At 42.5% G+C, this 25,266-nt stretch overlaps 1 protein-coding gene and 1 long non-coding RNA gene across 7 annotated transcripts in view; one reads left to right on the forward strand and one right to left on the reverse strand.

The window, feature by feature from the left end:
- Positions 1–5,546: 5,546 nt before the first annotated feature.
- Positions 5,547–11,884, reverse strand: LOC148108653 (uncharacterized). Its single transcript, XR_015727142.1, has 2 exons — positions 11,755–11,884; positions 5,547–7,135 (listed from the first exon to the last, which is right to left on the reverse strand). It is a non-coding gene; the product is annotated as an uncharacterized LOC148108653 (long non-coding RNA).
- The window catches only part of POC1B (POC1 centriolar protein B), a 97,357-nt gene continuing 82,468 nt past the window's right edge, over positions 10,378–25,266 (forward strand). For 3 of the 6 annotated variants that reach the window (XM_045780126.2, XM_045780127.2, XM_045780128.2), the window contains exons 1-2: positions 10,382–10,538; positions 11,202–11,286. In XM_045780126.2, the coding sequence (XP_045636082.1) occupies positions 10,524–10,538; positions 11,202–11,286 (100 nt within the window). In that variant the 5' untranslated portion in view covers positions 10,382–10,523. Of the gene's footprint in view, positions 10,539–10,586; positions 11,287–11,954; positions 17,169–25,266 lie in introns of those variants that run through there. The other 3 variants (XM_087868873.1, XM_087868872.1, XM_045780129.2) reach the window with 3 other exon arrangements.

Here is a 25,266-nt window from a genome sequence, read left to right on the forward strand (position 1 = left end):
ATGGACTGCATCCGGGGGCTCCCTTGCCCACTGACTTCCAGGTTATTTTAACCAGTGGAAATCACCAGCACTGAGGAAGAAGAGAGAGAGACTGGGATATTATTATTTCCTCAGAACCCTCCCAGCTGAGTTTGCTTAGAGTTGACAATATCCTTCTACCAAAGACTTTAGCTCCTATCAAGCAGACTCTTAGATCTCTGGGTATTGGTGTTGGCCTCTTTATCTCTTCAGACCAAGGGTGGAAATGGCTCCCCGCTGTCGCGAGCCCCAGGACACAGCACCATCTCACCCGCTTCCCTTAATCCTGCCCACATCTTTGTAAATACTCCCTTTATTAAGGTCTCCTCAGTTGAGTGTGCCATCTGTTTTCTGCCACATTCTACTCATACTGTGTCCAGATTCTTTGGCTTGGTGGTCTCATCTCTGCCTCACTTTCCCGTCCGCTGCATTCCGACAAACCAGCTTCTTCGGGTTTCTGTGATATAATCACGTGGCTTCGGCCACAGGATGCTCACATTAACTCATCCATTTGCAGTGCCCCCACATACTCCTTGTCCACCCCCCTTACCGTTCACTCTCCACCCTGCCTCCTATGCGATCCCAGGGGCTCTTCTTCTCTAAAGGCCATGGTTCAATGGCCTTGTCTTCTATTCGGTCCTTCCTTATCTCCTGTAGCGCATGGTTACCCCCCCATTCCCCCCCCCCCCGCCATCTCACTGGCATCCCGCCATTTCTATCCTACTGGGTAACAGCGTTCCACTTTGGTTGGATTTACTTTTCTCTAGTGTCTGTGGAGGATCCTGGGTAATTACAAGGCATTGACTGAATTGATTCATATAGATCTGATCCACCCAGTACATGACACTTCCCTGGCCATGGGGATGTCTTCACAGGTGTTCTACTCAGCAGGAAACTGAGGAGTTTTTGTTTGTTTGTTTCCGGAAGTGATGCTTTCCGCATCAGAGTGAACAGGGAGCCTGTAGTTACATCTGCTACTGGCAGCCATCTTGTAACCGAGAAGAATGCTATTCTGAGCAAGAAGCTACCATGGAGGGAGGGCAGGGTCAAGAGAACCACTGAGAAACAGAGCTGTAGCTTTGATCAAACTGTGCCCAAATCTGTTATGCCAGCTTGAAAGGGGGTTTCAGTTATACAAACTAAAAATATCTGTAGCATTTGTGTTAACAAAAAAGCAAAATTCACAGGGTGCAATTAGAAAACAATTTGTTTCTTCTTCTGCTCATGCAAACCCACCCTAAGGGCTACTTCTTCACCTGTCCTTGGATGAAATATTGGTGGGGCGCAAGGTGGGGGAGGCTCTATGACTTATTTGTTCTTTTACTGATAACAACATATCTTCTAGCCACTTCTAATTACAAAATAGTTTTATTTCAGTAATTAAAATACCCATTTCTATATGCTAGTTAAACCTCTGTGATTCATTCAATATAAAGTTTCTCCGCTCCCCAAACTCCAACCCCTAGAAGCTGCAGTGGGTGCCGGATGAGGGAGGGGAATGTTTCTATTTCCCCCATCCAACATTGGGAATGGTGGATTTTTTTCTGTTTCCCCTTCCTTCACATTCGCTAAGAGGTTTCTGGCTCCTGGGTTGTAGCGCGGGAGAGAGGTAAGGGGCGCAACGAGGAAGATATCACCTGTATGGACACTCCAAAGTAATATGGTGATGGTTCCTGCTCTTCAGATGTTTAAAACTAATTTTCCCTGGGTTTGAGCCCAAAAAAAACTATCCTCATGGGCACTTCTGCGGGTTCTCTGAGGACCTCACTGACACATTGGGCTGGACTCCCTGTGATGTGAGCAATGCATTGTTTTCTGTGTGTCACTTTCGGGTCCTCTCCAGCTCCCAGGACTCTGGCAGTCTGTCCTCTTACTGGGTTTATGGCAAAACTTCAGGCTTTCTTGGGTTGCAGTTCTGCCCACCCCCTCCCTCCCCCACGCAGGTCATGTCCTGTCCTAGAAAGATACTCTTGTATCCCTGCCCACAGTGGGAAAATTGCTCAGGGCAGCCTGGTCTCTGCCCTCAGAGCAGCCAGCCAACCATGGCCTCTTGCCCTTTGATTTTACAGGCATGTGTCACATCGCATCACTGTGCTCAGCAGCCCCCAAGAGTTAACATATCTGGAAGAGAGCCTAATCTCCTCTAGGCAGGTTTGAGGGTAGGGAGAGATATCCCCTACCCTTCCCCCATAGGCGTGGGAAGGGGGGCTAAGGAACAAACACACTGATATTCTCTCCACAAAAATCCTCTTATTTCCAAACTCAATCTGGAGAGGGATGTTTGTTGAAAGTCACTCAACTGGTTAACTGCATCCTCTTTGCAAGTCCTGCACAGGTGTTCCAGCCCGTCCCATTAGAATGTGGGGTGCTTACCACCTATTGTCTTGAGGCCTCAGCAGAAACGGAGACGGAAAGGGTGGGAAGTATACCTCTGTAACATCCTAACCTTTACACGCACTTTACCCCAGGTAGAATTCTAGAATCCGTTGCTGTAGAGACAGGTGCTGTACAGATGTTCGCTGAAGTGCTGGTCGTCCACCAATGTACTTGATTACATCAATTCTCCTACTGAGCTATAAACTTTGAAAGTCAGTGACTGAGTCAGGTGAACAGAACTGGAGACTCGTGGACCAAATCCAACTGGCTGAGGGAACTGGGGACCTTATTCTCCAGCTCATGTTTCCGTACAAGGAGGGACCGCCCTGGGGGAACACTTCTGGACTCTCTCCTTCTGCTTTCCCGGTCCTGGGATGGGGGTGGGTTTGAGGGGGGCTGGGAAGGGTGGGGGTGGAGTTTCCTGGAGAGTTGAGAAGAAAAGGTAATTGAAATGGGGCCCACTCAGCTCAGCCTCTGCCACCCTCCCCTCTCTTCACTTTCTTCTGTCTGCAAAGGGGGAATATCCTGGTTTGCTCTCTTGGCTGTAGAGTAAACTCAGTTTTTTCGGGGTGAAAAGCTGAGTTGGGGGAGAGGAGGTTTAGATCAATTCAGGAGCCTGCTAGCAGGTCTGCTTGGTTGTACACTTCAGCCAAATTCTTCATTGTTATATCACCAGTATCATAGCTGACACTTTGACTTGCATCTGTCTGGAAGGACTCAGAGGCTTCTCCATTTGGGTGAGAAAGAGAGGTCTTATTTGAGGCTCACTTAAACACCATCTCAAGCTGTAGAGATTTTTTTTTTTTTTTGGCCCACATGAGTCTTTAAAAATTTCCAAATCGGCATACAACTTTTAAAATCAGGGAGATTTTAACTGAAATTCTAGATTTCCAGCTTACCATGATAATTTCAATGATTTGGTAACCCTGGGGCTGCATTCCTCATGGAAACAATTCCTGAGATACTGCGTAGCGACTCCCCCTTTAGCTGAGGTCTGCATTTCCCATTTTCCCTAATTCCCAGGTAGCTAGGGTTGCTAGATATAGCAAATAAAAATGCAAGATGTCTAATTTAAAGCTGAAGTTCAGATAAACATTGGTTTTATTGTATCGTTTTTAGTGTACGTATGTCCCATGTAATTCATGCAATTCATTTAGGGCACCTCATCGTGTGTCTGGAAGCCCTACAATCTAACCTCCTTCCCTCTTTCTTGTTACCTGCTTGGGTTTAGAAGGTAAGTGTTTCCTACGCTTGTACCCATTTTTGCTTATCTTTATATGTTTAATACCTAATATGCTGCCTGGCTCCCTGTAGCATGCTCAATAATGTTTGTGGAATAAATATAGTCTGGGGACCAAAATTCTGTCCCACAGAGAATGTCACTTGTCTCAGAAGAGGCATAAAAAGGGGTAACCTCTTGCTGAACTCATCTTGGATAAAGATTCCACATTTGCAGTGATTCGAGGGGCAGCACTGAACTAGAATTCTGGACCATTGACTTTGTAGGCTTGACTGGGTCACTGGCTAGCTGAACGGAGTTGGGCATGTCAATGAGCCTTCCTGGAGCCCTGGTTTCCCATCTCTTCATGGAAGGAATTGATCAACTTGCTCCCCAGGACTTCTACCAAAGGGAGCAGGTCTGATTTCTCCCTTGTTTTGCATATTCATCATAGAAAAAAGATCAGCGTGGGCGAAATCTGACATCAGTATTTGTCAGCAGCACAAGGAGAAAAGTCAATTAATGACTATGTAATTGGTGATAATAAATCATTGGACATATGAATAGGCTACTTTTTCATGTCCCCAGACACTATTTTAAGAACTTCTGATCTCATACAGGAAATAGAAGCTTAGAACCTTAGAAATGTATACAGTATACTACATTTTTTAAAGTTTAAGATGTCATTAACTAAACACCCACCATGATTTGATAACAGCTACTTAGAGGGGAAAATATATAAATTATCACATCTGATGCCAATTCAGAAAACTAAAACAGTGATTATTTTTTTTAAATTTGAGTATAGTTGACACACAACGTTACATTATTCTCAAGTGTACGACATAGCGATCCAACCCCTCTATGCATTATGCTCTGCTCATCTCAAGTGTAGCTACTAGGTTTAAATAGTGGTTTTTTGAAAAAGTATGTCTTATAATGAAGAAACTTTGGTATATTTGGTGGTAAGTTTAGGAGATCGCTAATTATCTGAAACCTTATGAACAGCAGGAGATCAGGCCAGAAGGGTGGACCAACATTTATTGAGAATGTTTGTGTAAATGCTTTCATTTCAATCGAGGTTTCTCGACCTCCGCACGATTGACATCGCGGCCGGATCATTGTGGGGGCTGTGCCGTACCTGGTAGGATGTTAGCAGCTTCCCTGATCTCTATCTACCAGATTCCAGGAACACCGTACCCGCCACCCCCACCCCCCCACCATCAGGGTTGTGGCAACTGTAAGTTTCTCTAGACATTGCCAAACAGCCCGGGATGGGGGGGGGGCTGTTATAGTTAAGAACTACTGATTTAAATTATCCAATTGAGTTAAAGAGTTCACGACAACCCAGCAAAGTAAGGCCTCTGCAGTCTTCACTGTGCCCAGGTCACGCTGTGGTCCATGCAGACCTGGGTGGGAGCCTCCTCCTTTGTCACTCTGGTTTCCACTTAGCCTCCTGGCTGCCGAGCAGTGCAGCCTGTGTCAAGTGTCTCAGCAGACTGGACCACAACACAGTTTCTTCTACTTCGTCCTGTATCCCCTCTCTCCAAGAGACTCCGACGGAGTCTGCGGGGCTGGGGAAGCTGAGATATCACAGTGCTGTTGTCTGTCCTGCCTCCCTTCTCTGATGACAGGTATTTACTCAAACCTTGAAAGGGTCAGGAGACAGAGGGATAAGAATCTAACTCCTATCAAGCCCTTCCTATCTGCCAGGCAGCAGGCGGAAACACCTATATTATCTCTGTGTTGCTAAGTTCTAAAATGGATGACTCTCATTTATTTAAAGGAAATGAATGAAAAATTTCAGGCTACTCTCTGAGATCTTGTACGGTATATGCAGGTTTACAACGTTCTTGGGAGCTATCCTGGTGTAGGCTGAAACTGGCCCCCATATGCGGAGGGCAGGGAGAGAACGAAGAAAGAGGCAGGTAGGTGGTAGGTGGCAACTTTAATAACAGCAAAGGGAACTTACATAAGAGGCTTGTGTTGGGTGGCAGTAAGGTAAATGGATCCCCCTATACATCCTCCAAATCTTAAAAGCTTACAAAGAGGCCCTAACTAGGTTCAGTTACCTGTACCATGCAGGTGTTTTCAACATCACCTTGCTATCTCAAGGCTCTGTCGTTGGAGCAGCCTCTGGGAGCAGAAGAGAGCAGGAAAGGCAAGCAGAACCTACATTCCAAGGATGGGGTGGGGTGGGGTGGGGTGAGAAACCTCCAAGTGCCCACGTCCTGCTCACCGGTCAGTGTACAATGTGACAATTTTATATTCACATACATTGCAAAATGTTTACCACAATAAGGCTAGTTAACAAATCCTTTACAACACATCATTGCCATTTTGTTGTTGTTATTATTCTGGTAAGAACGTCAAAGTTCTGCTTTCATAGCAACTTTGAAGGATCCAATACATTGTTGTTAACTATAGTCACCCTGCTGCGCATTAGATCCCTGGATCTTATTCACCTTATAACTGAAAGTTTGTACTCTCTGACCAACATCTCCCCATTTTCCCCACCCTCAGACTCTGACAACCACCATTCTACTCTGTTTCTGAGTCTGATGTTTTTAAATTTTACACATGAGAGATCACATAGTATTTGTCTTTCTTTGACTTATTTCACTTAGTTTAAGCCCTCAAAGTCCATTCATGTTGTGGCAAATGGCAAGATTTCCTTCTTGTTTTCATGGCTGAGTACTATTCCATTTTGCACATTTTGCATGTATAATTACATATACCCCATTTTCATCCATTCATCTTTTGATGGACACTTGTTTCCATGTCTTGGCTATTGTAAATAATGCTGCAAGGAACATGAGAGTGCAGATATCTTGTCAGTATCCTGTTTTCATTCTCTTTGGATATATACACAGAAATAGGATTGCGGGATCATATGGTATTTCTATTTTTAACGTTTTGAGGAACCTTGGTACTGTTTTCCAGAGTGCCTACGCCGGTTATGTTGCCGCCAACAGCACACATTTTCTTCACATCCTCACCAACACCTGTTATCTCTTGTCTTCTTGCTGGTAGCCATTCTAACAGGTGTGAGGTGATGGTTCACTGAGGTTCTGATTTGCATTTCCTTGATGCTTAGTGATGTTGAGCACTTTTTTCCTGTAACAGTTGACCTGTCTTCTTGGGAAAAAAAAAATGTCTACACAGTTCCTCTGCCCATTTTTAAAAATCAGATTTATGTTTTTGCTACTGGGGTGTGTGAGTTTTTATATATTTTGAATACTGACCCCTTATCAAATACATAGTTTGCAGATATTTTCTCCCATTCCATAGGTTGCCTTTTCATTTTGTTTCTTTTGCTGTGCAGAAGCATTTTAGCTTGATGTAGTCTCCCTTGTCCATTTTTGCTTTTGTTACGAAATCTTCTAGGAGGCAGAGGAGGAAGAGGGCCTGTAGAGGGGCCGGAGCCTCAAGAACAAACAGATGGGAAGATAAATTTTCTTGTGAGGATATGGTTGATAGGATTTGGAAACTGAATGTTGACTGAAGTAAATCATTGATGGTCTGCAAAACAAAACAAAAACTAATGCTTTGATGATTCAGACAGATCTGGTACTTTTTAAGTACTCTCCTATACTCTGCAGCCGCTGGATCCTGGGGAGTTACACGGTCTGGAAACAGGCTACAAAGCAGTTTCACTCCCAAGTGCCACACAAGAATGTGAACAGCAGATGGCACTTTTGTGCTATCCCTAAACTTTCAACCTTTGAAGGGAACTAACTTAAGAATGACTCCCGTTAACATAAAAACAAACTTCGATGGTGCTCAAGTGGATAAATTTGATTTCTAATTTGAGGGGAATCTGGAAATGGAGAGCTACTTAAAGGATCCCCTTGTCTTATGTAGTACCTTGCCTCCAATGATATCTTGTTGATTTCCAAACTGTGAAATATTGTGGCTTTCTTCCAGATTAATACATTTGCAGTTTGGAGTGGTTCCAAGTTACTGTAGCAAGTGGAATTACATGAATTCAAGCAGGCTTGAGGTTAGAAAAAACCCAAAAAAACAAAAACCCAACTTTGGCCATGTTTCCAAATATCCATCTCTGAGCTTTTGCTGTTTGCAAAGGTGAGGAATAACAGACAAAACAAAGTCAAATCAAATATGGGAAAAACCATGAGAGGAGCAGTTTGGATTACTAAGAGATCAGTGAAATGGAAAAAAAGATGTTCCTTTTTTTTTTTCCTTTTTGTAAAATTTACTGTTAGGCCAGGATACAGAATTTTACATGTTTACAATATGCCTGCCATCATGTAAAAGATCATGACTTAGTGATTAAGAGTGGAATCTGCAGGTACCCACTAAAATCTAAAGCTCTGTCACTTCCTAACTGTGTACTTGGGGCAAGTAACTTCATGTCTCTGCATATTGATTTCCTCATATAGAAATGTACATGGTAATAATAGCATTCTTATGATGAAAAGAAGTTTTTAAAGCCAACTTTTAGGTGATGGGCCAACAGGTGATTATTTTCCTTCTATTAGTTAAGAACTTGTATTTTTTTTATAACTAGAAAAAAAGTTTAAAATTTTTTACTAAAATCTGTATTTAAAAACTTCTCTTTTCTTTTGAACTAGTTTCTACATCCCTACCTGTTTCTTTTTCTCTTAATCTGCTATACCCATGATCAGACATATCTTGGCCGTGAGAAATCCTGAGGTCTTGGTCATTCCTCAGAGTTTCCAGAACTATTATTTTTGATTGCAGTCGAATATATATAACATCAAATATACCACTTTATTCCTAAGTGTACAAGTCACTGGCATGAAGTACAGTCACAATGTCTCCAACCATCACTAGTACCTATCTCCAGAATGTCATCATCTCAAACAGAAACTCTGTGCCCATTAAACAATAATTCTCCATTCTCCCTTATCTTCCTCTGGTAGCCTCTGGTAGCCTCCATTCTACTTTTTATCTCTATGAATTCAACTATTTGAGCTACCTTGTATACATGGGATCATGCAATATATGCACCTCTGTGTCTGGCTTATTCGTTTAGCATATTGTTTTCAAGTTTCCCTCCTGTTGTAGTATGTATCAGAATTTCATTCCTTTTTATGACCAAATAAGTCATTGAATGTATGTATCACGTTTTATTTGTAGAGTCATCTGTTAGACATGTGAGTTGTTTCTACTTTTTGACTGTTGCAAATAACGCTGCTATGAACCTTGGTGTACAAGTATGGTGAACAAGTATCTTTTCTAGTCCCTGCTTTCAATACTTTTCTGTGTAAACCTAGGAGTTAACTTGTAGAGGAGCTGCTCAACTGTTTTCCACAGAGCTATAACATTTTACCTTCAAACCAGCATCCAGCATTATTTTTAAGTACTTTTTTTTTTAAAGTCAAACATAGATTGGGAATATGTAGCAAAGCTTAGATTCCTGCCACAGTTTTGATAAGTTGCTGATATCAACACTCTTGATACATGACCTCCTAGACTAAAGCAATATTTCTCAATGTACACAGCTAAGATTCCCTTATAACCCTGTAGGGCTCTGATCCCACCCTATACATGTTGAATCAGCATCTCTGGGGATGGGGTCCCCTAAATCATCATTATGCATGCTAAAATATGAGACCCAGAAACCTAGACTGTTGAGTTCTTGAGGGCAGAGAGAATATCTCAGTTGCCCTTGCACCCCTCAGGGCCAAGCAGGAGAGAGTCAACAAACTTACACCTGAATTGAACTAGTACTGAAATCTAAAGGTATTTCCTATCTGCTTAATTGCTATGTACAGTATTTACGAAAACTAAATTCTATCACTAGATAACTAGAGCACCTGTAATTAAGGTGTGTAGTATACTTTGCATCTACATCGAACATGTATCTTACCAGGTGTGGTCCATTACGTCCTTTTTTGCTGCCAGTAATGTTTATCTTATATGTAATTTTCAGCTGAGTCCTTCATGCTTTGAGGTAGGTTAAAAAAAGGATATGGACTTAGAATTGGAAGATGTGACTCTGGGATCTTTGACAATTATAGGTAAAATATCTAGGAATCAAGCCGATAATCTGTAAACGTTGGTAACAGGTTGACACCATCAACTTCATAGTGTTCCCGAAGCGCACATGATATTATGTGTAAGAAAGCCTGCTGTACAAGGGGCTATAGTTACTATGTGGCCTAATAATTTAAACAAAAAGTTTCTTTCTAAGGCTTCCTACAGACTTTAAACATGCTACCGTGTAAGTTTACTGCTCTAAAGCAAACGCTAATGAGCAGAGAATAGAAACACGTAACAGAAAATCATTAAGTGGATGAACAACATTCGTTCGTTCACTCAGTTTATCCAGCATCTATACACCACGAAGCGTACTGTGTGAAAAGCAATGAGTAAATAAATTAAAATGTGTCCTCCAGGGGTTTAGTTCCTGCGCGTATATTAATAATTATCAAGCTGCCCAACTTCAGATCAAAACTCCCTTCCCCTCGTCATTAAGCTGTTGGGGACCCTCTTCAAATTCCTGGGCGCTGTCTCTTTAACGTGTAGTAGAACTCCGATTGCATCGATCATAGACTCATTACCCTTCCTCCCAGCGGTCTCATTTCCAACCTGGTGACTGCCCTACTTCACAATGTCAAGCCGCGGGGAGCGCCAGTGTTAGTAAACGTTGGCTTTTGTCCGTGGTCACACCTGACCCCGGGCCGCCCCGCCTGCCAGCCCGCTGCGGCCCCGCTCTCTCTGGCGCCGGCGACGCCTCGGGGCTCGACTGGCCACGCCTGGAGCGCGGGGTTTGACTGGGCCGCCGTTGTTGTAGTGACCGGGAGGCGCCGCCGCTCCGGGCAGACGGTTCCGGGCGCCGCACGGTCCCCCCTCCTACCCCGTCCCCTCCCTTCCCCCGGTTTCCCCCGCCGGCTGGAGCCCGGCGACGACCGCTCCTCCCATGGCCTCCGCCCTGGTAAGGAGGGGCTGGGGGGCGCATCCCCTGAGCTGGTGCCGCGGGCTGCGGAGTCAGGTCGGGGCCGCGCTCGCACCTGGCGGGAGATGGAGGCCGGCGTCCGCAGCCGGGTCCTGAGCCGCTAGTCCCTCGTCCCTCGCCCCTCGCCCCGGGGCGTCCACGTCTCATTCTGTGCTACTGGGGCCGAGTTATGGCCAGATCCCGGGCGCTCCTTCCCGCGTCCCGGAGCCCCGGACCGAGCCGGGGCAGCCCTATGGCCCCCAGAATTCTCTGAGGGTTTTCGTGGAGCGCCTACGTCAGAATCACCTGGCAGGTTTTAAAAAGTACCGAAGCCGGGGCGCCGCCTCGCACCTGTGACTCCGAGCCAGCGGCCGGGGCCCGGGAACGTGCATTCAAATGAGTTGCCCAGGTGGCCCCGCGGGCGCGCCCGATTCTGGGAAGCGCCCATGGCGGGTTTTGCAGGTTCTGCGTGGGAAGCCGGCGCTAGGCGTCCCCCGGCAGGGGTCCGAGCCTGTGCTCGCGCAGGGCACCCTTGCCCCGCAGGCTGGCCGCCAGTGTGGCCGTTCCCAGGCAGGGCTCCGGGGGAGGGGACCGCCCTGATCCCGGAACCCCCGCGTCCGAGGTCTGCACCTCCTTGCAAAACTTGACAACTTTCCTTCCCAGGAGGACCCCGCTCTGGAGCGATATTTTAAGGGCCACAAAGCTGCGATCACCTCCGTGGACTTTAGTCCTAACGGCAAACAACTTGGTAAGTGTTATTCTCTTTTTTTTGTGATGAGGCAAATGGTCCAGTGGTCCGAAACCTTGTCTCCCGTCCACACTGGGCCGCAGGAGAACCACTGAAGACCTGGGTGGAGGTTGAGAGCGGCCCGGAGACTCGGGCACCTTGGTCGCGTCGGTCCCGACCCCCCCTCCCCCATCCCAGCCCCGCAAAGTCCCTACAGGCCTGGGCCTGGCCGACGACTTTCGCGAACTAACCACAAGGAGGAGTGAGTGGGAAGGGGAGGGGTTTGTCCTGGGCCCAGGGAGGGTGGGGTGTTGGCTAGAGAGTTTGTGAAAAGTTGTGAGAAGAGCAGGAGGAAGCGGGGAGAGAGGAGTCGGGGCTGTGCCGGAGGCCAAGGACTGAGAGGTCTCAGGTCACCCTGGAAGCCCCCGTGGCTGGAAAGGAGCCGAGCGTCTGCGTCAAAGGAGGGACCGCTCCGAAGTTCGCTCCTACCTGAGCCGGGAGCTCAATCTGCGGGTCCGCAGCCCTTCTCCTGCGTGGTGACTCTGGTGGCCGCGTCTGCGCCCTAGCTGGGAGGATCCGGATGGCCGTGAGGTGGACCTGGGCAGGCAAAAGCTGCCTGTTGCTGGCGCTTTTAACAGTGGCCTATATCCTGGTGGAACTCTCGGTCTCTACTTTCCATGCCTCCCCAGCAGCCGACCTTGCCAGGGAGCGGGGGCCAAAACAGGTTTCAGACCCCTGGGAAAAGGCTGAGGATTTGTCTCGACCTCTCTATAAGAAGCCTCCTGCAGACTCGCATGCACTTGGGGAGTGGGGGAAAGCCAGCAAACTCCAGCTCAGCGAGGGTGAATTGAAGCAGCAAGAAGAACTTATTGAGAGATATGCCATTAATATTTATCTCAGTGACAGGATTTCCCTGCATCGCCACATAGAGGATAAAAGAATGTATGAGTGTAAATCCAAGAAGTTTGATTATAGGAGACTTCCCACCACCTCTGTTATCATTGCTTTCTATAATGAAGCCTGGTCAACTTTGCTCCGCACCATCCACAGTGTTTTAGAAACTTCTCCTGCGGTCCTTTTGAAGGAGATCATCTTAGTGGATGACTTGAGTGACAGAGTTTATTTGAAGGCACAGCTTGAATCTTATATCAGCAATCTTGATAGAGTCCGCTTGATTAGAACAAATAAGCGGGAGGGGCTGGTTAGAGCCCGCCTGATTGGGGCCACGTTTGCCACTGGGGATGTCCTCACTTTCCTGGATTGTCACTGTGAGTGTAATTCTGGTTGGTTAGAACCATTATTGGAAAGAATTAGTAAAGATGAGACGACAGTTGTTTGTCCTGTTATAGACACCATTGATTGGAATACTTTTGAATTCTATATGCAGACTGGGGAGCCCATGATTGGTGGATTTGACTGGCGCTTAACCTTCCAGTGGCATTCTGTCCCCAAACATGAAAGGGACAGACGGAAATCGAGAATTGACCCGATCAGATCACCTACCATGGCTGGAGGACTGTTTGCTGTCAGCAAGAAATATTTCCAGTACCTTGGAACATACGACACTGGAATGGAAGTGTGGGGAGGTGAAAACCTTGAGCTGTCTTTTAGGGTGTGGCAGTGTGGAGGTAAATTGGAGATCCACCCGTGTTCCCATGTGGGCCATGTATTCCCCAAGCGGGCACCATATGCTCGGCCCAATTTCCTACAGAATACTGCTCGGGCAGCGGAAGTGTGGATGGACGAGTACAAAGAGCATTTCTACAATCGAAACCCTCCAGCAAGGAAAGAAGCTTATGGTGATATTTCTGAAAGAAAATTACTACGAGAACGGCTGAAGTGCCAGAGTTTTGACTGGTATTTGAAAAACGTGTTTTCTAATTTACACGTTCCAGAGGATAGGCCAGGCTGGCATGGAGCTGTTCGCAGTATGGGAATCTCTTCTGAATGTTTAGATTATAATTCTCCTGACAACAACCCCACAGGTGCTAACCTTTCCCTGTTTGGATGCCACGGTCAAGGAGGCAATCAATTCTTTGAATATACTTCAAACAAAGAAATAAGGTTTAACTCTGTGACAGAGTTATGTGCAGAGGTTCCTGAGCAAAAAAAATATGTAGGAATGCAAAATTGTCCAAAAGATGGGTTCCCTATCCCAGCAAACATTATTTGGCATTTTAAAGAAGATGGGACCATTTTTCATCCACACTCGGGGCTGTGTCTTAGTGCTTTCCGGACACCTGAGGGTCGGCCTGATGTTCAGATGAGAACTTGTGACGCTCTAGATAAAAATCAGATCTGGAAGTTTGAGAAATAGAAGAGCACCACGGCACTTTCTTCCTGAGCTGACAAGAGCTTCCAGAAGTCCAAGGGCCGGTAAAGAACCTCGGCGAAGATTGTATTTTATCAGAAGTCACCCACTGGTCATCTGCGAGAGCTCTGTGAAACCTGTGTTTCATTGTGGTATAGAACACTGAAAGTGGGTGCCTGGAGAGCTGCTGTTTAATCTCAAAGTGCCTTACTGGTGGGTTGTCTTATTTAAGAGCTTTGTCAGTATGGTTTCTTCTCCTTAAAGAAGTTGACTGTGAATTGAGATACACAGAATATTTAAGTGCCAGACTTAATATTACAGAATGTAAAAGTCCAAGCAGAATGAGGGATGAGTTATGTTGATGGGTAAGTTCACTGCCCATCCCTTTAAGAACAAAATTCATAAATGTGTGGTTGGAGCTGTTGCTATTTTGATTGTATGTAGGATTTGAATTTCTTTTAGCCAGCACATTAAGATTTAGGTGTTTTTTTTTTATTTTAATTTTCCTTTAATCAACCAGAAATCAAAGAAAGTTGATCTTAAGGAAAAAGGCCTGGTTTAGATGTATGTTTCATTGGAAGAGGGCTTTAATTTGAATGTGCATTTGGAGATCTTTTTTAGCATGGAGACATCTCAGAAAAGTATACCCACGTCTGAATGAAATGGGGAGATATTTACATTCCACACTTGGTGAACTTGAGCTATTAGACTTCATTGATCTGTCTTGATACCTCATATTGCTCTGATTTTGTAAGCTGTCCTCTCTGTGAACTCTTTTTTTTGTGTGGGGCATTTTCTGATTGCACTTCCTTAAGTTATGAATGTACTGGCGAGGGACTCATTCACAATACTGTGCTTCCCTTTGTTAATGCTTAATCGTTTAAAGTAAACACAGTTGTTGGCTCTCTGAACTTAAACCCAACTGCGTTTACTGAAATGTGTGAAACTGAAAGTGGGCCCCGTGTTACAAAGAATGTGGGATTCTTCTAGGAGTTCTTCCTGATTAGGACATTTAAGGATTCATCTTAAAACAAGGAAGAGGACTGTCTGGGCACTGGTGAATGCTGCCTTGAAGCCTGTTGTCAGCACCGAGCACCCAGCCTGGCACTTAGGCAGCTTTCAGTAAGTGGGTGAATGGATGGATGGATGGATGGATGATGAATGGATGGATGGATGGATGGATGGATGGATGGATGGATGGCTCAGCCATGGAATGAGATTTTGGTCCTGTTCTTTGACCAAAAGACTGTTTGAGCCTCAGTTTTCTCATCTGTAAATGTGGGTGCCAGATTAGATCTCAAAGATCCCTTCCAGCTCTGAAATGTTGTAATTACATGTTACAGTCACTCTTAAAGTCTTTATAACACTTTTTATCTCTTCACATTTAACACAGATAATGTGGTCGAACAACATTCAGTCCAGTTGTGAAGCTGGAAAAGAGGGACAGTTTTAAAATTAGTGAGTGGAGGGTCGTGTGGGTGACTCAGTTGGTTAAGTGTCTGACTCTTGATTTCACCTCAGGTCGTGATCTCGGGGGTCATGGGATCGAGCACCACATAGGGCTCTGCACTATGTGGGGAGTCTGCTTGAGATTCTCTCTCCCCCTGCCCCTCCTTCCACTCTCTCTTTTTCTGTCTTTGTCTCTCTCTCTCTCTCAAATAAATAAATAAATCCCTAAAAAATAATTAAGTGAGCTGAGCTCAACTGAAGTGGTTTAGTTTGGATTGAGTGGAAAGTTGTTGTGGTCAGTGTTTATATTCATTTTACTTTGACAGTTGTTGAACCAATTTTGTTTTTGTCTTTACTCTTCAAACTCTAAAAGTAATCTTTTGGGTTAATCAGATAAATATTTTCCAAAACAAATTATCTGAGAAGTAAGCATACTTTTTTCTTAAGAAAATTGGATGTTTACTAGTTGTATTTCAATGCTATATCCAGAAATCTTTTGGGTTAATCAAATAAATATTTTCCAAAACAAATTTTCTATCCAGAAGTCACAGGCCAAATTTACAATTAAATCTCAGTTAGTTCACTTTGGTCTAGATTTATGAAAAATGCATACTCCATAGAGAATTAGATAGCAGTACGCATAAGTAAAGTTGTTTTCAGTGTGTACATGAAGACCGGAGAGAAGGAACTTTGCAGAATGTGAATTTAAGAAAAGCTTTTAGGATAACCATTTCAAAAAGTTAAAGTGCTATGTATCTTGAATATTTTATTTCTCTTTTGCTTCTTAAAATGAAAGTGTGTTAATAACTTTCATTAAGTTATTTAGCAACCTTAAAGTTTGTCAAAGAATTGTCCAAATTTCATGTGCAATGTACATGGTCATGGGTGTAATTTAAGGATTTATAATAATACTCTGAATTTTGCAAAAATGGTTGTTTGACAGCAGTTGTTCTCCTAACCCCCCCCTCCTCTTGCCCAGTCTATCTACTTTTTAATTTAAATTACTCTTTCTCTTTTTATTTATTTATTTTTGTTCTTGTTAGCCCACTATCAAATGGAAAAACTAAAATTGATGTATTCTGGAAGTACTTGTTGAAATCACTTTTATTACCAGTGTCTTGCTGCTCCTGTCAAAAGGTGAAGGGGGCATTGAAAAGCGAAGTACTTAATTGTTTACCTATTGCCTAAATTGCAGGCTGTAACCCACTAATCTTTTTGGAATTTTAGGATAGCGCTTTATTTATATCAATAACTTGAGAGGGTCCAGTTATTCATTCCTCCTGATAGTGTAAGTTACAGAAGAATGAGACTTTCGTATTTTCATCTATAGGCATTTCCAATTTAATTTCAAAAACATGCTGTAAAATTACAAACAAAATTTATTTTTATTTCCTAATTCCAATTTATTGGTACCAAAGCTCTCTTTCGCTGTAGACAATGAAGAGTTGACCTTTTAAGTTACTTTACATACTAGTAACAGTTTCAATGAAATATTCGGTAGACAAGAGGTTTCCATTTTAAATGGTCACTGTCATTTAGTGTCCAATTCTATGAGTAGATTGTCTAAATAGGCATTTCTAGCAGTCATCTTTTAAACAAATGATAACCTAGTCATCTGCAGGATCTCTGTAACTCAGAATAACTTGTTTGTATAAGAAAATGTGTTTACTTCCCTAGGGGTAGGCTCCTGCATGTTCATTATATGTTGGCAAATTGAACTTTTCTAGGTTGAAGACAAGAGGTTATTTTTAAGTTGTAGAATCTTAGTGGTTTTCAGATCTCAATTTTAATTAATAAAATACTTAGTTTTGACTTGTTTGTCCCTTTAAATTGCTATTTTAATCATATTTTTAAATGAGCACAAAAAATGTTGAGTTTCAGATTAATCTCTTTGGAACAATGAATTTTTTTCCTTTGTGATAAGCAGTTTCTATCCTTTTTTTCCCCTTTTGTTAATGGTTTTTGCAATATTGATTAAGACATAAAATAAAATGTGTGGCCAATTATTTTTGCAAATGGATTCTAATAATTTTAGTCCATGGATCATTGTTTCTGTGTACACATTTGTTGATGGTAACAGGTGAGTTAAGCTTGTAATTGTTTTGCTTGTTTGAAAATACAGACAGAATGTTAAAAAGTCAAAGTTCTTGCATTATTTTGCAAGGTGTCGTTTACCAACAAGCATTCCGAAGTGGTGTTAGCACTATTAATGCATGTGTTAACTACCCATAAACAAACAGGAAATGATCCCGGAGCTCTGGGACCCATTGGGGGCACTATGTGAGCAGGTGAGCTCCTGGACACCTTAACACCAATTTCAGCACCCTAGGCTAAAAAGAAATGTGTCTATTCTATAAACCACATAACCTCACATTTCCCTTAACCTTCTCTCTGCATCACCCCATCCTAAGTACAATTCCTGTCCACCAGCCACATCTGTCTTCCTCCTTAGTGATTCTGCTTAATGCCCTACACCGATGCCTCTCCCCAGCCTGAAACACTACCTGTGAATCACTATTCTAAGTGAATAATGGGGATTCAGTATGCTAAGACGTCTTATAGCCACATTTAGAATATGTGTAGTTGAGCTAAACATATTTTTACTGATCTTTTGTTTTTTTACATATAAAGTGTCACTATAAATATGGATGTTATAATTTTGCTGTCTTACTGACAGCAGCCCCGTGCAAATCATTTTATCTCTGTTTCAGTTTTATGAAAGTGAAGAAAGAGTGGGAAAATCATAGAGACAGTACATAGTGTTTGCCAGGGGCTAGGGGAGGGAGGAGTAGAGAATGATTGCTAACGGGGATGGGTGGTTTTTTTGTTTTTCGTTTTTTTTGGCGGGGGGCAGGGGGAGGGGTGTGCTGCGAATGTTCTGGAATTACATAGTGACAGAGGTTGTACAACTTTGGTAAAACACTGAATTATACACTATAAAAGGGTGAATTTATGGTATTTGAATTACATCTCAATTATTAAAAAAAAAAAACAACAAATACAAAACTTTAGGGAAAAAGAAGAGGCTGGAGAATTTCATGTATCCCAGAAAAGATTTCTAAGTCCCTCTGTGCCTGTTAGACTTTAAAACAGGCCAGCAGGATTTACTAATTTACTTGAGTCATTTTGTAATTCAGCAGAATTAAGAAAGCTAGATATATATGTGAATTGGGCTGTGAGTAGAAATAGTTTGTATTGGAATTTTTTTCTAAAATTTCAGAGAAACCTCAATCAATCCTTTTGAACAGAAAGTTGGGATTATTATAAAAGGTGAAACGAGCTCCTGAATCATATGGTTGTCCAAGGCAGAACTGAAGAGCAGACAGGTCCTTACAACTTGCGAATAATCAGACATTACTATTCCTTTTGTGCCAAGCTCAATCACTTTCTCAGGGTGGCCTGGGAGAGTTGTCTACTGCAGGCCAGGGGTGTCCTTGGCTGTGTGGTCACTATTCTAACCCTCTTATTTGCATGTATCTAATCTTGTTCAAAGGGGGAAATGGGAGGTACTCTATTTATTTAGTACTCCTTTATTTAGGTAATGCTACTGTGTGCCAGATGCTAGCCTATGCTCTGGGTATACGTACAGAGGTGAACAAAACACGTGTGCTTTTTCAGGGCGTATGAAGAATTCACAGCCCAATGATAGAGACAAATATTAACTAGAAAATACATAAATCATGTGCAAGTACAACTTGAAACAGGAAAAGAGGTTCATGGTATGAAGAAAAGGAAGAGTGCTTTGAGGAAGAACAGTGGTGACATAAGTTTCTGGGGTTAAGGGACAGTTCTCTGTGGGAGTTAGATTTAATTCAAGACCTGAAGGAGAAGTTAGGCCAAGACTGGGGAGAGAATAGCATATGCAAAAACCAAGGGTGGGAAAGAACTTGTCCTTGATCAAGGAAATAGAAGAAGGCCAGAGGCGCTTGGCTGGCTCATCCGAAAGATCATATGACTTGTTGATCTCAGGGTTGTGAGTTCAAACCTGGCATTGGGTGTAGAGGTTACATACATACATATGTACATACATACATACATACATATACAAACAAACTTAAAAAATTAACTTAAAAGAAGACCAGAAGAGGTAGAGCCTGTAAACAAAGGAAGAGAGAGAGCTTTGGGAGATGAGTTTGCAGGGGAAGGCAGAGGCAGTTAGGTGAGTTCTTGGAGGCTAGAGTGGGTCAAATGGTGGCACTTTAAACATGTCCCTGAAACCTGTAAATGTAACCTTATTTGGGGGAAAAAAAATAAGTTCTTTCCAGATGTAAATAAGTTAAGGATCTCCAAAAGAGAACATCCTGGATTAGCTTGGTGAGCCTTGAATCCAATGAAGAGTGTTCTTATGAGAGACACACACAGGAGATAAGAGAAGGCATTAGAAGCCAGAGGCAGGGGTTGGAGTCATGCAGCCACGAGCCAAAGAGCTTCTGGAGGCCTCAGACTCTGGAACAGGCAAGGAATGGAATCCCCTTTAGAACTTGAGAGAGATTCCTGGCAACACCTTGATTTTGTACTTCTGCCCTTCAGAACTATACAAGAAAATTTCCTGTGTTTTAAGCCTCTAAGTTTGTGGCAGTTTGTTATGGCAGCCACAGGAAACTAAGAGGCCATGTTTTAGGATTTTGTTTGGAGAGTTGTGAAAAGTTGTTGAGGGGTTTTAAGTAAGGGAATGGCATGGTATGACTTATACTTCAAAAAGATCATTGTGGCTACTGCGTGGAGACTGAACTATTCGTAGAGAAATCAATTAGGAGCTATTTTAGTAATAACAGCAGGAGATGATGGTCTTCAAACTAGGGTGGTGATCTGGGAAAGAGAGAAATATGGGAGTTACTAGCATAAAGATGGTATTTAAAGTTGTCAAAAATTCAGAAATAACAAGTAAAACCAAGCAATCCCTGAAATAGTAATTAGTAAAAGTTTATTGTGTGCATACCATAAAGACAGTTTGCAAACTGGGAGCAACTCAAAGCATGGAATGAGGATCAGAGGTACATTATAAAGCAGCTTTTATAGTAAGAAAGCAGTGACTTTATTCTTCACACTGATGGCTTGTAATATTAGAATTCTCTTAAATGATAGGGTGTTGGTCAGCAGTTACCTTGGGAAACAGTTCAAGTTTTGCTTATGATTTCCAAGGACATAAGCAAGAAATGATCCAGGTCAAGTTAGTTTTACAAAATAAGCTAAATTAATCTTAGTATGACTAAATAGGTTTTGTCTACTCAGGGAATTTTCAAGTCTGGTCTCCATTTGTTTTTGATTTTAGCAAAGTCATGGGAATATTTGAGGTCACCTGGGAAGAACATAGAACAATGAGGGCAAATGGCCCAAGGCTGAGTACTAAAGATCTCCAGCCTCTGGACCCGAAGAAGAAATGGCAAAAGAATCTAAGAAGGGATAATCAGAAAGATAGGAGAAAAACCATGGGTATCATGAAAGCCAAGGTCCAGAGTGGGGCAGAATTGTTGAATTGAGAGGAGAAGATATTACATAGTCATTAGGAGGGGCACTTGGGCGGCTCAGTCAATCAAGCATCTCAGGTCATGATCTCAGGGTCTTGAGATCGAGCCCCACATCAGGCTCCGCGTCATTAGGAGAGTGGAGAGGGGACTATTGCAGCATTAGGCACTGCTGGACAATATGGAAGATCCATGTGAAATTAGTGGTTCTGAATTTACAGTGTTTCCAATCTGTTTGGGGAGTGTGTCTAGCCCTTTTCACTGGTACAGATATAGTCCCAGAAAAGACAAAGTGATTGGGACTTGACTGGGGAAATTTGAAGGAAGGAGAGAGGGTCCAGGGGTTGAATATATGTGTAAGAGAGGGATTATCAATTGAATAAGGAGAGAAATGAAGATTATAAATTGGAGGGAGAAATGAAGAGAGCCTCAGGGGAGAATATAGGTCAATGGATTGGAGTTCTGCATATGATAGATGTTACTTGACTATGCTGTAAGGAATGCAGGTTGTCAGAGGATGATGGCTTTCGATTCATGATCTGGGAAGGGTTCAGGTTCTGCTGATGACAAAATGCCAGGTGTGGCCACTGAACGAGTTGCTGAGGAAGCATGGAAGTAAAGGGCTTTGGTTACCCCTTGGTCTGAAATGCTCTTCACTTTTCACTCTGCTTGGCTGGCTCCTTCTTGTCCTTGATGCCTCTACTTAAAATGCTACTGATAACTCCATCTGAATTAAGTATTCTACCCCCACACAAAATTCTTATTATGACTTCCTGACTTATCTTTCATGTCTGTTAGCACAATCTAAAATGTTTGCCTGTTGTTGACTTGTTTTCCTCCTCTTCTTCTGAATGTATGCTCCCCATTTAGAGATTTTGACTATTTTGTTACTTAGGACTTTCCCTGCCCTCACCACAATGCCTTACGTGTTGTAGGGGTGAGATATCTGTTGAATGAACTAATAATATCAGGAGTTGGAGAGGAAAACTGTGACCTTGGGTAGGTGAAATGTGAAAGAGAAAATGATTGTCACTTGGAAGGGTTTCGGGGAACTTGGGGTTCCCAAGCAGAATCAAGCGTAAGTGGTTGAGGAGAAGGGACTTTCAGGGAGGAGGAGGTGGGTAAAAGGGAGATCATCTAGTGGGTGTTCTTCTGGCCCAGTGGTAACTTTTGGAAAGGAGAGAAGGCAGAGCTGTTAGGGTCAGCTAAGGGGACGTCCAGAGCACTGTGGGAGTGAGTACATGTGATTGCTGACCAGAGGGGCTCAAGGCTTCGACTTCTGGTCATGACTGGGGGAAACAGAACATAAAGTATGGCAGATTTATACTTGATAGCCTTTTCGAAGGTAGTGGGCACTTGTCTTTCACAGGGTGGGTTGGGAAGGATCAGAGGAGAGGGGATTGGGAAGAAACAATAACCTGTGAAGTGTTTCCATTCCTTTTTACGGGTGAAGGTTCAGTGACTTTGCTGAAGCTCTATAGCCTGGCTGGGCCTGTTTTGGAGTCTGATTCTGGAGCCACATTTTTTCCATTAGGCTAGCTTCTCAGAGGGCAGCACTCAAGTTTATTTAAACATTAGAAGAGTTTAAAAGTACTGTCATGTGGTTTGTAGAATCTGAGTTGCACTTCAGAAATTTTTATTTAAATTTATATAATTTTATTTTTTAGTTCACTTTTCATTTATTTATTTGTTTATTTTATTATGTTGTTAGCCACTGTATAGTACATCATTAGTTTTTGATGTAGTGTTCAGTGGTTCATTAGTTACGTATAACACCCAATGGGTAACACACACATGCCCTCCTTAATACCCATCATCCTGTTACTCCCTCCCCTTTGAAGCCCTCAGTTTGTTTCCCTGGGGTCCATAGTCTCTCATGGTTCATCTCCGGCTCTGATTTCTCCCCCATATAATTTTAACATTGCAGTTGTCACTTCCCTCCCATTTTCTCCTTCAAGGTTAACTTGTCATCGACTCAATCCCTATTTAGCCTTTAGGCTGTTCGTAGAATAAATGATAGTAAAGAACAAGTTAACTTCTTTCTTTCTTTCTTTCTTTCTTTCTTTCTTTCTTTCTTCCTTCCTTCCTTCCTTCCTTCCTTCCTTCCTTCCTTCCTTCCTTTCTTTCTTTCTTTCTTTCTTTCTTTCTTTCTTTCTTTCTTTCTTTCTTTCTTTCTTTCTTTCTTCTTATTGAATAGGAGCAGAATGAAATTTGTAATTTTTAAGTTGCTTTCCTGATGGTGAAACCATAGTAAAAGTTTGCCAGAAATTCTTTTTCTATTATGGTTCTTTTTTTTTTTTTTTAAGATTTTATTTGTTCATTTGACAGAGATAGACAGCCAGCGAGAGAGGGAACACAAGCAGGGGGAGTGGGAGAGGAAGAAGCAGGCTCATAGCGGAGGAGCCTGATGTGGGGCTCGATCCTATAACGCCAGGATCACGCCCTGAGCCAAAGGCAGACGCTTAATGACTGCGCCACCCAGGCGCCCCTCTATTATGGTTCTTGATGGCAATCTGTGTAGTAGCTTTGTTAAAGTTTCTCTTACTATTTTAGTTCAAAAAATTAATCCTAAGTGCTACAGCAATCTAGCGTATGCACTGAGAGGCAGTAGCAGAGCACCATATTTCTCCAGTTTTGATGTCCATCAGACTTAAATGAGAAAGTGATAAAAAAAATTCAGATTCCTTGGTCTCACCCTAAATAATGCTTAATTTGCTGGAAATACACATTTTTTATAGAAGATTTTTTAATTAATTAATTTATTTATTTTAAAGAGAGGGAGTGAGTAGGGGGAGGGAGGGAACCTCAAGTAGACTCAGCACTGAGCACAGAGCCCACTGTGGGACTCGATCTCACAACCCTGAGATCATGACCTGAACCGAAACCAAGAGTTGAACACTTACTGACTGAGTCACCCAGCTGCCCCTGGAAACACACTTAAACAAGGTTTCCAGTAATTCTAATGGAGATAATCCATACATGCCCAGTGCTTCTCAAAGCACTGGGTTATTAGTTAAATACCCAGTCATTAGAGTCTGCTAGAACTGGGTTAAAAATGGACTCCATTACTTTCTGCCTCCGTGACCTTGGGGAAATCCCACCTAACCTTGCTAAGCTTTATTTTTTTCCTCATCTGTACAGGAAGGATAATGATATTTACCTGCCTCGTGTGGATTAAATAAAATCATGTTTATGAAGTCTTTAAAAGTACTTGTCCCATAGTAACAACTCAGTCAAGGTGCATGTTGTCCATCCTCATAGAGATGTGGAATTTGAATAAGTTAAATTAAGTTTCTCCAGATTATCATCGCTAGAGATTATTTTTAAAGTATCCACAGCTCCTTTAAGACCATGCTTACACTAGTAAGATAATTACTTAGTGTCCGCTAGAAGGAAAACATGGTTAAATAGTCCCTCAGGCAGGGCAGAGGAATGTTCAGTTAGTGCCATCACTCATTTATATTATTACACGGTGCTTGGAGAACGCAAGCTAATTCCGAAAGTATTAGATAGGTATTAAAGTTTATCTAGTAAAAAAAAAAGTAAAGTTAATCTAGTGAAGATTAGATTATTATCTTTTTATTGGGCAGCCTTCTCCCTTTTATCTAAGTTTATAGATGTGTATGCTTGGGAATGATATTTTTTTCTTTTCTTAAAAATAATTTTAGAAAACTCCTTCTTGTGGATTTCCTTAGAAGATGTCCTTGTTTATTTTTCCTTGAAGAAGGCAGCCTGGAGTTTCTTTTGTGACCCAAAGACAAGCATGAACCTGGAAATGTAACAGGAAGTTCAAAATCATGGTGCCCTCAAAGTAGAAACCTGAGTTTATTTCTGGCAGTGCAGTGCAAGGGGGACATTATCAGGGTCCAAAATATATAAAAGACCTGTGAAATAGTTGAAAGATTCAAGAATTTCTATATGAAGGTGACCTGAATTATTGGGACTCTCTTGAATATGGGATGGAAAAGCCTGAGAGGGATAATCCAAATGTATAAAGTTGTGAAAGATACTATATTGTGATCACAGACCTTTTTGTAAGTTTAAAAACATGTACTCTTTGCCCCATTCATAATTCTTTTGGGTACTGATCACAGTGATGTACTTGCACACATCAGAAATGGCACATGTACAGTACAGCATCATTTGTGAAAGGGCAAGACTGTACACAACCTAAACAGGGTAGACTGGTTAAATAAGTTAAGGTGTAGCTACACATGAGAAGACTACATAGCTATTAGAAAGAAGAAGGCATACTTCCATCTCCAGTCAGGACAGGGTAATTGGTAACCAAAATTGCCCTCCTGCCTGAAAACAACTAGAAAATGAGACAAAATGTATGAGGCAACTGTTTTCAGGCACTAAGCAACAGAAAGTGCAAAACTGTGATGATCCCGGCAAGGAGAGAAACACGCAAGGCGAGCCCGCAATCAGGTAGCTGAAGCAGTGACACTCTGGCTGGGTGAAGGCAAGTGATTCTGGAAGGGAGTACTCCAAGAATGATGGACACATATTAGAGAAGGTCACAGAAGCCAGTTTAAGGGGCTCTCACTAGCCAAATTTGGAATAGTATGAGTCAAAATAAATAATGAAATTTGTGCATTATAATCTGAGTTCGTATTAATAAAATAAGCTAATGAATAAAGAGAAAAATAGAGGAAGGGGAAGTTCTTCCTTAAGACAATAAATTAACAAATTATATGTTAGTTCATTAAATTATTAATATAATTTCTAATTAATTGGTTAATTATGGAAAGAAGGTAAATTATGGAAAGAAGG

Source organism: Ursus americanus, chromosome 17, assembly GCF_024610735.1.
Source record: "Ursus americanus isolate L20-20 chromosome 17, mUrsAme1.1.p, whole genome shotgun sequence".
NCBI lineage: Eukaryota > Metazoa > Chordata > Mammalia > Carnivora > Ursidae > Ursus > Ursus americanus.